Source organism: Microcaecilia unicolor, chromosome 1 (assembly GCF_901765095.1).
Source record: "Microcaecilia unicolor chromosome 1, aMicUni1.1, whole genome shotgun sequence".
NCBI lineage: Eukaryota > Metazoa > Chordata > Amphibia > Gymnophiona > Siphonopidae > Microcaecilia > Microcaecilia unicolor.
Window position 1 is genome coordinate 726996689 of NC_044031.1, and position 15470 is coordinate 727012158.

Below are 15470 nucleotides of genomic sequence, written 5' to 3' on the forward strand. Positions count from 1 at the left end.
GTTAGTTTATACTGACTAACTCCAAGCTGCCCTTGCTGTTATACCAGTGGTCACTAGAAACTGTCTGTGTTTCTCTAGCTTCATTTACTCATTGGTCTAGTCAAACTCAAGGAAAGGGAACGAAAGAGAGGAAATCCAAGGTATACCCAAACAGGACACAAAACAGAGAAAGCACAAGAAACCTTCAAGAATGGAAGGTGTCAAATCAATGCTTTGTTAAACAGACCCTACACGGTCTGTGTTTTGGCAAAACCGCCTGCGTCATGGGTCTTGTGCAGAGACAATCTTCAGTTCAATCAGTTATGCAGTGAGAAAATATAGTCTAGATAAAAAGGCTTGTTGCAAACAAAGACGCTTATGGATGGTGTGGGGCAGGGCTAGGCAACTCTGGTCCTCGAGAGCCGCAGGCAGGTCAGGTTTTCAGGATATCCACAATGAATATGCAGGAGATAGATTTGCATACCATGGAGGCAGTGCTTGCAAATCTATCTCCTGCATATTCATTGTGGATATCCTGAAAACCTGACCTGCCTGCGGCTCTCGAGGACCGGAGTTGCCTACCCCTGGTGTGGGGCATCAAACAAATAGTGGAAGCGCTGCCATGCAAACTGAGCTTCCTTCAGCAAAAAACGCCGATAAGGCAAAAATCAACTCAAGGAAAGAAAATTAACAGGTAAGACTACATTTCACCGTATCCAACTCTAAAACCTGAGTTGGATACGGTTGCTAAAATAAGCACCATAATCAATTTTTTAAACATATTTCCAAAGGCAATTATGAAAAGAACTATGCAGCTTGTGTTTCAAAGCTGAATATTTATTACACTGTTATTTCTTAGTTGTGTAAAGTCCAAGAAAACCTTTTGAATAATTCTGTAGGCACACATGCCTAGTATATGCTAAAGAAGCCCTGAGTGCTGTCTTTGAAAAGTCTTATTCATTCTATACTTTTGAAGAGCAAACAGAGGAAGATCAGACTGCTAGCATACCTTTGATTATTTAACTGTTTTGATTTTTGTCATGATTGTCCCTAATAAATCAAGAAGCTGTAACTTACTGGGACAAAGCATAGGTGAGAGGATAAAGCTGCAGGCTGTTTGACTGTTTGTGCTTACTGTATTCATCTTGGGCCTTATTCAGGAAGCAGTTTTCCCTATGGTGCTTGTGGCAGGGATTACTGCTGAATGGGACCTGGAATGCTGCTTTGCTTAGTCTGTGAGAAGATCCAGACAGTTTGATATCATGTGGTTTGCTTTCCTTTCAGCATTGAGCAGTTTGCCCAGCTGTACAGTCAAAAGGTTGGCATCAAGACTCTTGTACTTCTGAAGACCTTATGGGGTGATTACTACCTAAACACCAAAGCAAAGAAGATAATGAAAGGTGCCCAGGTAACATTTTAAGACACAACCACTTTAAGTTTATCTGAACTGGACAGCGGTATTCTAGGGATGAGGTTAGAGGTGGATTAGTAGATGACGGCAGAAAAAGACCTGCACGGTCCATCCAGTCTGCCCAACAAGATAAACTCATATGTGCTACTTTTTGTGTATACCCTACCTTGATTTGTATAGTAACATAGTAGATGACGGCAGAAAAATACATACATTCCTAGTTTTGTTTTGCATTCATATTTTATAAAGTAAGTCGTATCTACTAAATAGCAGGTGCATGTGGGTGTGCGTACGCTTCCCATGGAATAGTTTTCACTGTAATACTATAAACAAAGATTGATGCCTGGAAGAATATATACCTTTTACCACCATCGACTGAGTTCTGTTTTCAAAAAAAGATAATATCAGGCTGGACACATCTCCTGCATTCCTCAACTTGAAACAACTTTCTAATAGGAAATCATGGTTAAGAAGGTATAAAAATAAAGAAAGATTTATAATATTGGTGTCCCACTGTCCAAAAATTGGATGATTTTACCAAAATGTGATAACACATTACTGTGTTAATGGAGTCTGTTTCCTAACAATATATGTTAATAGTACAGTGTCTGGATAAAATGCTTAGCACATCTGGCCCTCTGTCATTTGGTGCCACTTGTGTAACCCTGAACACCACTGCTAGACACCTGCAGGGGGAGCACCTTAACTTATATTGATCAGTTCTAGAAAACCTTCAGAAATAAAGGACTTGGTATCAATGGCACAAGAACTGTTCTGCAATCAGCAATACAGCTTTTCATATAGTGGTCTGTTCAGATTAACAAAACAACATATGGAAAATTTTGGAATTTCTGGTTATAGAACTAAAATTGGTTTTCAAAGATGTTCTGGTTCTGAGGGTTTGTTTGCAAGCAGAATTGTTTTCCAAGTACTAACCAAGGAAACATATTTGGACAGGGTTACTTCCTCTGAAGGCCTTAACTTTTTGTTTATTTTCTAAAGGCAAAGGGCAAGAAACCACTGTTTGTGCAACTGGTGCTTGACAACATCTGGAACCTGTATGATGTTGTTCTAAAAAGGTGAGATGAGCTGCAGTGTTTGGTATTGCCTTCCACTGTGTGTCTGAAGCAAGTATGAAAGAGCCGCTATGCAGTAGTTTAGTCCAAATAATGCATGAGAGATCTTGCAGCTTACAGTTCCTTTTTTTTTTTTTCTTTCAGGGAGAATGAGAAAATTGAAAAAATTGTCAGCTCTTTAGGATTAAAAATCGGCACTCGGGAATCTCGTCATTCCGACCCCAAGGTGCACCTAAGTGCCATTTGTAGTCAGTGGCTGCCGATCTCCCAGGCTGTTCTCTGTATCCTCAATTGATGGTCAGTAATTACTTGAAACATTACTCCTTTAGTGCAAGTGTATACTTGGATCAGGGTTTATTTTGGTGTGAAATGGCCTTGAACCACTTCTTTTCAGAATCCAAAGTAGCAAAGGTGTTTGCTCCAGTACCTCCCTTTCAGGAAGCCTGCATGGAGAAGAAGGGGATGGAGTAAGTCTGGAACAGAGCAAAACAATCACTTTTCTCTGCCGCCCCTGGCCCACCTGCTGTGTCACCCAGCTTCACAGTTCCATTTCCTTTTTTGTCTACAAATTAAGCCCTGGCTTGGATAACTTAATCTTTGTCCTCTTGTCTATTTTCTGAGGGTTGTTTTTTTTTTTTTTTTTTTTTAAATCAGAACTAATGTGGACTGCTTATTTTATTCATTTATTTAAAATATTTATATTTTGCCATTTGCAGTATTTCAAAGTGGATCATAAAACAACACGAGAAATAATAAAAAAAACAAATACACAGACACAAAACCTATAATTCAAACTAAAACCCTATACTACCACCGACCCAGCTTGGGTGAGCTCCATAATATTACCCCCCCCCCCACACACACACATACACACAGAGAAAGCTATTTTAAACCATCAACAAGTCACTCTCATTCCTCAACTCTAGAGGAAGCAAATTCCACATACTATAGCCAGCCGCTGAAATGTCCTTTTCTAGGAACCTACAAGTGTAACACGCTGTACCGCAGGCACCTCCAACAAATTACAGCCAGATGAGCATAAAGCTTATACCAGTTTGTATTGCACAATTTCTAAAACCTTGCTATTAGTACACCAAACAATGTACTATGAACTACACTTATTTCTCTACTGTTCTCTTATCACATATTCACTTTCCCACGCTCTTTGATCATTACAGCAAAATCTTATGGTAGTGCCAGGTCATCTTAAAATTTGTTCCCATCAAGCCAGAATATCTTGCTTTGAAGTCATTGCACTGACCCTCTGGAATTTGATCCCATTAGCTACGCCTTGAGTTATCATTCAAAAAAATTCAAAGCTATTTTGAAATCACCTTTCTGTAAAGGCAACTCCCCAGGGACCAGAATGTTCTCATCCCAACCTGCCAACACTTTTATGTTTAAATCATTTTTATTGATGACTAATAGCAGAAGAAACAATTGTAAGAAACGTCAAAGAACAATCATAAAGGTCATCAAATTGTCATGAAGAGAACCCCCTATCCTCCCAACCCACCCCTACCCCTCCCTCTATATTGGTTAAATCCTTTGTATTGTGTAGGTATAAAAGGTGACCATTAGACCAATACATAACCACTATATACACTACTCATCAAGATTCACCCTCCTTCTACTTGCTCTCTCCATCCTTCCTTCCCCCATTCAAGCAATCAATAACATAACAAAGAGGCAGAAGAGGCCCAGGCTTACTGATTAAGAATGCGGCTACGTGCTGTAGGCTGTAAGGTTGCCCCAAATCGCTCTCAAGTCTTTTGAAAGCATATTCCTTGAGGGGAAGTGATATCCGAGATGGTAAGTCTCTCCATTGTCAGCAAAGAAATCATCTGTGTGCGTCAAAGTGCCAGAGTTAATTCTGAAGAATCCAGCCAACAAAGAAGAATTGTGTTTTTCCCCCATGAGTGCTGAGAGTTTCAAAAAGCTGGTTAGACCCGGGACCTTCGGCGTTGCCAGTTGGAATCTGTCAAAGAGCAAGGTCAGTGATATAGGTATATGATGAGACCACTGGTTGGAGATGTATTGAAACACATGGGACCAGAAGATGGTGGCCTTTGGGCAATGCCAGAACAAATAGTGTAGCGAGGGCTGCGCAACATTTGGTATAGAGGTCCGTAGCACAAAGTGCTGCCTTATAGGCTTGAGCTGGCGCCACATACAAACATAAGATAAATTTATACTGTAATTCCCACAGTTGGACGTTCTGCACCCAAGATTTTACTGACAAAAGACATTCCTTAGCTGGGCTGCTGTGACTTTGACCGCTAAATCCTGGGACCAGCGTGATACAAAAGGAGCATAGTTAATATCCTCTATCGTGTCTTTCAGAAACTTATGATGAAACTTCAGTGTTACATGATTTTTCGAGCCCAGAGTAAGTACTTCATTCAGCATATCTTGGACGTCTACACTGAGGTTCTCTCAACCCAGGCTCCGTACATAATGATGCAACTGTATATAATCAAAGAAATCTGATTGCAGAAGAGCATGTGCAACTTGTAAGTCTTGAAATGATTGCAATTTTCCTTCATCTGACAACAGATGGTAAAGGTAACAAAGTTCTTGAGAGCGCCATTGCACAAACACCTGAGAATCACTGCCATGTGGAAAATCTGGATTTCGGTGTGTAGAAAGGTAGGGTGTGGCCACTGCTGAAAAGTGATGACGTCTGCAAAGCCATCTCTGTGTGGCACACGCAGTATGAAGGAAAAAGTAGTGCCTCAGATAGTGCCTTGGGGTTTTGCCTTGGGATCGTGTGTAATTGCCAACTGAAATGATCTGATCCTAAAAATTCTAGTTCCAAGTGAGTTGCTGAGAAATTGCTAGGCCCTTTGTACCAGTCGTTTATATTTATATGTCTCATGACACACGCTATTGTCAGGTACCTAGCATTCAGTAAGCCTAGACCTCCGTGTGCTTGTGGTTTCTGAAGGACAGAGATCGGTAGTCTGGGCCGCCTATCCTGCCACAAAGTTGCAAGGCTTTATGGAGTGCTTGTTTGTCCCATGACTTTAAAAACAGAGGCAACATCTGGAAAAGATATAGCCAACGTGGGGCGATCATCATGTTGAATAAATTTATCTGACCAATCAAGGATAAACGGTAGGCGGTCCAGAGCTGTAATAGATGGATTGTGTTCTACAGAAGTGGATTAATATTACAATTATACAATTGAGTTAGATCACTTGGTATACACACTCCCAAGTATTTGATAGTACCTTCGGACCAACTCAGAGGAAAACCCTGTTCCCGGTTGTCATTCTTAATGAATGCCACAGGGAGCACGCGTTACTTTTGTAAACTGAGCCTAAAGCCCAATATTTGCCCATACTGCTGTATAATCTTCAGAAGAGCTGACAGCGATTTCTGGGGGGCCGTCAGGAGCAGGTCATCTGCATAAGCCAGTAGTTTAATAGATGCCCTTTCCAAGCAAACACCTGACACCTCACTCACACCACGCAACATACACAAAAGGGAAAGGATGAATAACAGAGCGGGCAATCCTGACAGTGTTCCCCAGCCCACCGAAAAGTAAGGTGTACCAACCCCATTGACCAAAACTGAGGCCTGCAGATCAGTGTATAAAGCTTGCACTGCATGTAAGAACCAACCCCTAACTCCTACAAACTGTAGCGTGGAAAATAAAAAGGACCATCGAACCTGGTCGAACGCCAGCTCTGCGTCCAAGATGATCACCATCAGAGATATTTGAAGTTTAGTACTCTGACATGGCGACCAACAGTTTTCTCACATTAAGCACTGAATGGCGACCATTCACAAAATCAACCTGATCCTCTGCAGTTAAGTTCGGTAGCCCCTCTGCCAACCTGTCGGCCAAGATTCAGGAAAGAATCTTTACATCAACATTAATCAAAGAGATGGGCCTGTAGGCCTCAGAGTATTATCTCGTTCCTGTTTCAGAATCAAACTGATAAATGTAGCATTCTTACATGTGCCTGTAAGATATGTGCATATTTACAGAATAGCACTTAGGCACATATTTGGCATTTATGCATGTATATGCCATTATTTTGAACATTTATGTGTGTAATAGGCATGTAAATAGTAGTGTCTATTGTACAGATTTATCCTCTACATGTTTTTAATGCAAGCCCCCTTTTACATTTTTAACAATCTGCTATCTTCTCTTCTGTTCTGACACTTCTCTGATCTCTGTAATTGCATCTGTCCCTATTTTCTTCCTTTTCTGTGGCCTGCAGTACTATCCCCATTTCAGTTTGCAGTATATTGCATTTCACCTTCTAGTAACAGTAGATGATGGCAGATAAAGACCTGTACTGTCCATCCAGTTTGCCCAACAAGATAAACTCGTATGTTCTAATTTATATGTGTACCTGACCTTGATTTGTCCTTGCCAATTTCAGGGCACAGACCATAGAAGCTTTGCTTCCCATTTACCAGTGTCACCATCCAATCTCTGCTAAGCTTCTGTGGATCCATTCCTTCTGAACAGGATTTCTTTGTGTTTATCCCAAGCATTTTTGAATTCCGTTACCATTTTCATCTCCACCACCTCCTGCTGGAGGGCATTCCAAGTACCAACCACTCTCTCCTTGAAAAAATACTTCCTGACATTTTTCCTGAGTCTGCCCCCTTCAACCTCATTTCATGTCCTATAGTTCTACCGCCTTCCCGTCTCCGGAAAAGGTTTGTTCTGCTCACCGGCCACATTTCTGCAGATTGTGACCAATGAGCCTTTAAAGCTCACATACTACGTCCTTTTTGTTTTTTTTGACCTTTTAAAAGATCTCACACTCTAAAGGAACTTTAGATCCAGTGTATCCGAAGGCTGCTGTACTGGAAATGGTTTGAAACTCGGATGGAATGCATTGGGCATTGGAGTCTCTAGTTTAGCTTTGCCTTCTTGCGTGTGCTTTCAGTCTTAATTCTGGCCTGCCGATTGCTGTTTGCCAGATTCTTCATTACTAGCAGTACACACCTGCCGTATTCATGCCTATTTGTCCACAGAACTTCTGCATTGTTCTTTACCATAACAGCTGTTTTTTTTTTCTTATTTTGAATCTTTATGTTTGAACGTCAGAAGTTAGCAAAATGAGCATAAAAGAGATGTAAGTAACTAAGTAATGCATACAAAGCAGCAAGGAGGAGGAAATGAATGAAAAGTAGACGTTATGGTGCCAAGGAATCTGTGTAAGTACCTGTGGGATGCTCACAGTGCACACCAAAAATAGAAAGTGTCTGCAGGGAGCATATTCAAAATCTGACACATTTTGTCTCAGATAGAACCCTCCTGTCCATTTACACCCTTTCAGTATACAACCCAGTGTTGACCTGCTATGTTTTGGCTTTTTTATTGCATAATTCTGTGCAACATGGTTCTTAGAATGGGATAAGAATTAGCTTTCAAACAGGTGAGCAGACAAAATCTTCAAAATATGTAGTGGGCAGTTTTCAGTATGGACTGGCAGTTTGCCGGCCTGTAGGTATATTACATATATGTGGACCTTGAAGATTCCCTTTGAAAAATCCAATCACTTGCCTTTCCATTCGTTTCTTGTAACATGCATATTTTGCAGTTGCAAGATATAGTAAGTTTAAAGAGTGAAAAAGGGTGCAGAGAAGTCACAACAGTTGGTTTTCTGTACCTATTCCAGCCCCACTTCTCTTTTCCTACTGTGGATTTGGAGCAGTTCTTAAAGGGTTTTTTTTCTGCAATAAATTCCCATTTAAAATTGCTGTCATAATATGTATATTTTTGACATAGCGAAAACTGAAAGCACCCTTCAAGGGCCTTTCTCCTAGAAATAAAGGACTCTTTTAGCAATAAGAATCATGCTTTAAATCCATGTCTAGAAAAGAAGACAACATGAACTTATAAAACGATGTTTGCTTAGTTAATCATCAAGTTTAGCCAATTTAAAATGAATTAAAGGGATGGTTACTGCCGCAAGCCTAAATGATATACATGATATTCAGAGTAGTTGGTTCTCCATTTAATTGAGAAAATGTTTCCAGATGAGCTGACACACGTCTTCCCTGTAATTAACTCTCTAAATGATTTTTTAAAAATAAACCATTTCTGCCATACTGTCAGACTAGACTTTTACCATTTTTCTTGTTGTTAGTGCATTGGGCCCCTCTGCTGCTGAATCAGCGGCTTGGAAGCAATGCATCTCATGTATATCCCAGGCAGGAGGTCTTGGTGTCCAAAGCAACGAACAAAAGCCAGTGGGGTATTCAGTACTGTGGGGAGATGGGGAGGGGGGAGAGCATTTAAGAAATGCTGGTAGGGAATAAAATGGGATTGACTTCATAATGGGCTGCCTAACTTGCTCAGCAGATGTGTGCATAAGTTATACCTGTTTTGTAACTGGAATACATTAAGAACATTTCTTCAGAGAAAGGGGAAATATTTCAACACATTTGGGAAAGATTTTGGGCAACTTTACAGCCTGCAGCCCACAGTAGAATCCTAAGTTTGTGACTTTGACATTACACTCCAGGGTAAAACTAATCTAGACTCATGCAGTGTGGGTTGAGTGGGTGGGAGAAGAAGTTTATTTATTGCATTTGTATCCCACGTTTTCCCACCTCTTTGCAGGCTCAATGAGGCTTACAATACATCATGGATAGTGGAAATAAGAAGAGAATAGGCATTTGGTGTTACAGAGGGATTTTGGGTTGCATGGTAATGGAATACATGATAGTAATAAAGCAGAAGGCATTAATTAGACATTTCTGGATATATGTGGGGAATTTCACATGTGTTGATCTTTGTGGTATATCTTGTCAAAGAGATGGGTCTTCAGTAGTTTGCGGAAGTTGGTCAGTTCACAGATCGCTTTTAGGTTGCGTGGCAACGCGTTCCAGAAGTGCGTACTCATATAGGAAAAGGTTGATATTTGCATTAATTTGTATTTTAGACCTTTACAATTGGGGAAATGAAGATTAAGGAATGTTTGAGATGATTTTTTAGCATTCCTGGGTGGTAGGTCTATCAGATATGACATGTAGGCTGGGGCGTCACCATGAATGATTTTGTGAACTAGGGTACATACTTTGAACGTGATGCGTTCTTTGGGAGCCAGTGTAGCTTCTCTCGTAGGGGTTTAGCACTTTCATATTTTGATTTTCCGAATATGAATTTGGCTGCCATGTTCTGGGCTGTTTGGAGTTTTTTGAGTATTTGCTCTTTGCAGCCAGAGTAGAGTGAGTTGCAGTAGTCTAGATGACTGAGTACCAATGATTGTACCAGATTACGGAAGACGGTCCTTGGGAAGAATGGTCTTACTCTTTTTAATTTCCACATTGAGTGGAACATCTTTTTGGTTGTGTTTTTCGCATGGTTCTCAAGTGTTAGGTGCTGGTCTATGGTAACTCCAAGAATTTTTAGGGTTTCCGAAATTGGTAGGTTTAGTTTAGGTGTGTTGATGGTGGTAAATTTGTTTGTTTTGTGTTGAGAGGTGAGTATTAGGCATTGGGTTTTTTCTGCATTAAGTTTCAACTGAAATGCAGCTCCCAGGAGTGCATGATATGCAGACTTTGGTTGATTTTGTTGGAAATTTCTTTTAGGTCTTGTTGGAATGGGATGTAGATCGTTACATCATCAGCGTATATGTATGGGTTGAGGTTTTGGTTTGATAGTAGTATGGCCAAGGGTATCATCATGGTCGGTGAGAGGGGGGATCCCTGTGGAACTCCACATTCAGGTGTGCATGTGGCTGATGTAATCGAATTTGATGTCACTTGATATGAGCGTGTGGTTAGGAATCCCTTAAACCAATTAAGAACGTTGCCTCCGATACCAAAGTATTCGAGGATGTATAGTAGAATTCCATGGATTTCTAGTAGATTTACTGGAAATCGTAATCCTTAGTTCTATGGATTATTTTATTGGAGTTGCAGTGGTATGTTGTTGGTATGATTTCTGCTGTTTCGCGATTGATGTTGGTTGTGTACTACACTGTGTTTAATAAAGACAATTTATATATAAATGGAATTTATGTGCATACGTGCCTTTACAGAACTGTCCTTGAAAAGTAGAAGAGGAGCTGCAAACATCCACACCTGCTCCGAAACTCATGCAGATGTTTCAGCAAATTTAATGCACATTGTAGCATACACACTTGAATGCAAATGCTGCCCCAGCTCTTCCCCGAGGAACGCCTCTGCTTATTCCTGGTAAAGGTATTTGCTGAGAGGCTGTTAGTACATACTTTTACTCTATATAGCCAGGACAGGCTTATAAATGTCTCTTTTGTTTATAAAATGCTGTTTACCTCCAGAAATGTCTTATGTTGCCTCCAATAAATGGAAGCAGTGTAACTGCTATTGGTGAGCTTGATACGTAACCCAATTGTTTGTTTTATGTTTGCTTAGGATTCAGGTTTGGTTTGAAGGACATTGATTATTTTCTGTTAGTGAACAGGAGGCATAGTTGTGCAGTTTAGAGTCTTAATTTTTGATCTGAATAACATACTGTCAAATGACTGCACCAGCTCCCATGTTCTTCTCAGCCCCACCCCCCACCACCGTCTCTGCCACCCAATCTCCGCTAAGCTTCTGAGGATCCATTCCTTCTGAACAGGATTCCTTTATGTTTATCCCACGCATTTTTGAATTCCGTTACCGTTTTCATCTCCACCACCTCCCGCAGGAGGGCATTCCAAGCATCCACCACTCTCTCCGTGAAAAAATACTTCCTGACATTTTTCTTGAGTCTGCCCCCTTCAGTCTCATTTCATGTCCTCTAATTCTACTGCCTTCCCGTCTCCGGAAAAGATTCGTTTGCGGATTAATACCTTTCAAATATTTGAACCCTGTATAATATCACCCCTGTTTCTCCTTTCCTCTAGGGTAATACACGTTCAGGTCAGCAAGTCTCTCCTCATACGTCTTGTAACACAAATCCCATACCTCTTTTGTAGCTTTTCTTTGCACTGCTTCAATTCTTTTTACATACTTAGCAAAACTGAACACAATACTCCAGGTGGGGCCTCACCAATGACTTATATAGGGGCATCAACACTTCCTTTCTTCTGCTGGTCACACCTCTCTCTATACAACCTAGCAACATTCTAGCTACGGCCAATGCCTTGTCACACTGTTTCGTCACCCTCAGATCCTCAGATACTATCACCCCAAGATCCCTCTCCCTGTCCGTACATATCAGACTCTCACCGCCTAACACATACGTCTCTCGTGGATTTCTACTCCCTAAGTGCATCACTTTGCATTTCTTCATATTGAATTTTAATTGCCAAACGTTAGACCATTCTTCTAGCTTCCGCAGATCTTTTTTCATGTTTTCCACTCCCTCCCGGGTGTCCACTCTGTTACAAATCTTAGTATTGTCCGCAAAAAGGCAAACTTTACCTTCTAACCCTTCAGCAATGCCACTCGCAAATATATTGAACAGAATCGGCCCCAGCACCGATCCCTGAGGCACTCCATTACTCACGTTTTCCTCATCCGAGCAAATTCCATTAACTACCACCCTCTGGCGTCTGTCGGTCAACCAGTTCCTAATCCAGTTCACCACTTTGGGTCCTATCTTCAGCCCATCCAGTTTATTTAAGAGCCTCCTGTTGGGAACCTTGTCAAAAGCTTTGCTGAAATCTAAGTAGATTACGTCTATAGCACGTCCCTGATTCAGTTCTCCGGTCACCCAGTCAAAGAATTCAATGAGATTCGTTTGGCACGATTTCCCTTTGGTAAAACTATGTTGTCTCGGATCTTGCAACTTACTGGCTTCCAGGAAATTCACTATCCTTTCCTTCAGCATCGCTTCCATTACTTTTCCAATAACCGAAGTGAGGCTTACCGCCCTGTAGTTTCCAGCTTCTTCCCTATCACCACTTTTGTGAAGAGGGACCACCTCTGCCGTTCTCCAATCCCACAGAACCTCTCCCGTCTCCAAGGATTTATTAAACAAATCTTTAAGAGGACCCGCCAGAACCTGTCTGAGCTCCCTCAATATCCTGGGGTGCATCCTGTCCGGTCCCATGGCTTTGTTCACCTTTAGATTTCCTAGTTATTCATACACACTCTCTTCCGTGAACGGTGTTCTATCCACTCCATTCTCCTTCATGAGGGACTTTATCAAACGCCTTCTGAAAATCTAGATACACAATATCATCCGGCTCACCTTTGTCCACATGTTTGTTTACCCCTTCAAAGAAATGCAGCAGATTGGTGAGGCAAGACTTCCCTTCACTAAATCCATGTTGACTTTGTCCCATTAGTCCATGCTTTTGAATGTGCTCTTTAATTTTGTTCTTGATAATAGTCTCTACCATTTTGCCCGGCATCGACGTCAGACTCACCGGTCTATAATTTCCCGGATCTCCTCTGGAACCTTTTAAAAATATCGGCGTTACATTGGCCACCCTCCAATCTTCCGGTACCACGCTCGATTTTAAGGATAAATTACAAATCACTAACAGTAGTTCTGCCAGCTCATTTTTTAGTTCTATCAGTACCCTGGGATGAATACCATCCGGTGCAGGAGATTTGCTACTCTTTAGTTTGCAGAACTGCTCCATTAGGTCTTCCAAGTTTTTCCGACTCGTCAGCCTCGAATACCCTGTCCGGCACCGGTATCCCTTCCAAATCTTCCTAGGTGAAGACCGAGGCAAAGAACTCATTTAGTTTTTCTGATATTTCTTTGTCTTCCTTGATCGCCCCTTTTACACCCTGGTCATCCAGCGGGCCAACCAATTCTTTTGCCGGCTTCCTGCTTTCACTGTGTAAAATGGGGAACGTACATGAAGATTTTAGTTCCGCTGGAACTATGGCCTCCCCCACACCCTTTGAAATCTCTGCGTGATGTGGATTTCCACATGTAAGTAGTGGCATTTTGAAACTAATATTTACAATCTGCACATGTAAATACTGATATTTATGTATGAAGATGCTTCTAAGACAATCCCATAGGTATATTCCTTGTACCAAAATAGCAGTTGGTGAGGGTAAAAATAAATAAATGCTCTATGTCATTTTCATTAGAAGGTTATTTAGTACCTCACTGGAAATGAGTCCGGGGCTTCAGCTGTTTTCTTCACTATCAGAGACAGTACTAATTGGAACCCTTTATGTTCATTGATGGGTCCATCATACTTGTCTAATTCACTTCTCATTTGCAGTATTGTGCCAGTCAGTATTCAGAAGCACTTATAGAAATACGGGCACGCCATACAGCAGCTGCTGCTATCAGTGAATTATCTGGATGGTGCACCTTGGCACTGTGAGGACCTTTCTTTAAAGGGGTGCTTTTATTTAGGCCTTGTGACCCTGGACAAGTCATTTAACCCTCCATTGTCCTAGGTACAGAAACCTAGATTATGAGCTCACAAGGGACAGGGAAGGTACCATAGAAAGGTGGTATATGAAATCTATGATCCTCTACCCTCTAGAGGGACATAATTTAGACATAACCACTTAGAGCTGGTATAAGTGCTTGTGCTTAGATTGTTAAACCCATGCATGTCACTATGTGTGCCCCTCCCCCCAGAACATATGTACGTGCCACTGCATTTAGGCTCCAGTTTAGAGAATAGCTCGCCTATCCGGAATGTTGTCATTTAAAATGTACGTATACTTATACCCGTGAATGTATGTGCCAGTATTCATGACATTTATACAAATTCTCGGTGCCTAAATGTTGACACCTTCTTTTTTTGAATGCATCTGGAGAGTGCCATGAATGGAAAGGGGGGGGGGGTGAAATTGGGCATTCTGCCTAACTGTACAAATAGTTAGAGATAGTCACTATCTGTACAGCTATGTGGATTAATTTAGGTCAGCAGAAAGGCTGTTTGAATTTAAACCACATAACTATGTGAATAGTGGCTGAATATTATTTCTCTGTTTAGCTAGTGGTAGTCATGCTGCCACATATATTCAGCACTGCCTGGTATCTGGATCCTGGCCCTGAATAGATAGAATACATTTAAATGCTGCAGCTTGCATTTATAACACAAGCTGATTGAGTTGTTCGAATATTGACCTGGTGTTTATATTTGGTGCTTTAGTGCTGCTAAAAATAGATCTGTGTGTGCTCTGCACCTTCAGGTAGCATTTTACTCGGGGAAACTCTAAGGCAGCGCTTCTCAACCTGTCCCATCAGGGGTTTTAGGATATCCACAATGAATTTGCATGAGAGAGATTTGCATGCACTGCCTCCTTGGTATGTAAATAATCTCATGCATATTCATTGTGGATATCCTGAAAACCTGATGGGACGGGTCGAGAAGCGCTGCCTTAGAGTTTCCTTGGTTTGAGAAGCACTGCTGTTTGGTGCTCAAATAATCCTGTTTACCAGTAACGATAAAGTATTTTCTGCTAAGTATAAAGACGCACTGTTTTGGATCCTTAACACCATTCTTTAGCTATGGTCTGTCGCAAATGCCCTAGTCCTCTAGATATTCCTGCGGAGCGAGTGGAAAAGCTTATGTGTGTTGGCGCTCGAAGATTTGACTCTTTCCCACCTGAGACGCAAGAACTGAAAAACGGTGAGCAAACATTTGTCTGCCATATTATTAATTCATTCTTCATTCCCATTATATTTACATATTGAAATTGCACACACTAATTGAAAATGCAGATTAGCAGCTCTTTAGAAGACGTATATCCTAATGCCAGCACATGCTGTTAAGGGGCAGGGATATTGTGACATGATCTGTCTCTCCCCCCCCCCCCCCCCCCCCCCACCCCAAAATGAAAACTTTTATTAACACTGTTTTCTTCAGTATAAAGGTTTTTTTTTTTAGGTCAGGAAGACCTTTTTTTGCCTCCCTGTAGCATTGGCAATTTTTGTAATGATACCAGATTGGAAGCTTAGAGAACCTATTATTTTTGATGGTCCTTGTTCTTTCAGCTCCATTCAAAGCTGCTTCTCTCTAGGCAGGTGTCTTGTTCAGTTTTCTCCTTTTTTTGGCACAAAGAGGTGTCTTAATAAAGCATGATAATTTTATAAGGAGCTGCCTCATTTTAGATATTAAGAACAT

The 15470-nt window shown here is 41.2% G+C and overlaps 1 protein-coding gene across 1 annotated transcript in view; it reads left to right on the forward strand.

The window, feature by feature from the left end:
- EFL1 (elongation factor like GTPase 1) overlaps positions 1 to 15470 on the forward strand; it is a 446854-nt gene that overhangs the window by 36359 nt on the left and 395025 nt on the right. Inside the window, 4 exon segments of the mRNA XM_030189629.1 lie at positions 1264 to 1387; positions 2393 to 2469; positions 2611 to 2747; positions 14853 to 14975. Of these exon segments, the coding sequence (XP_030045489.1) occupies positions 1264 to 1387; positions 2393 to 2469; positions 2611 to 2747; positions 14853 to 14975 (461 nt within the window).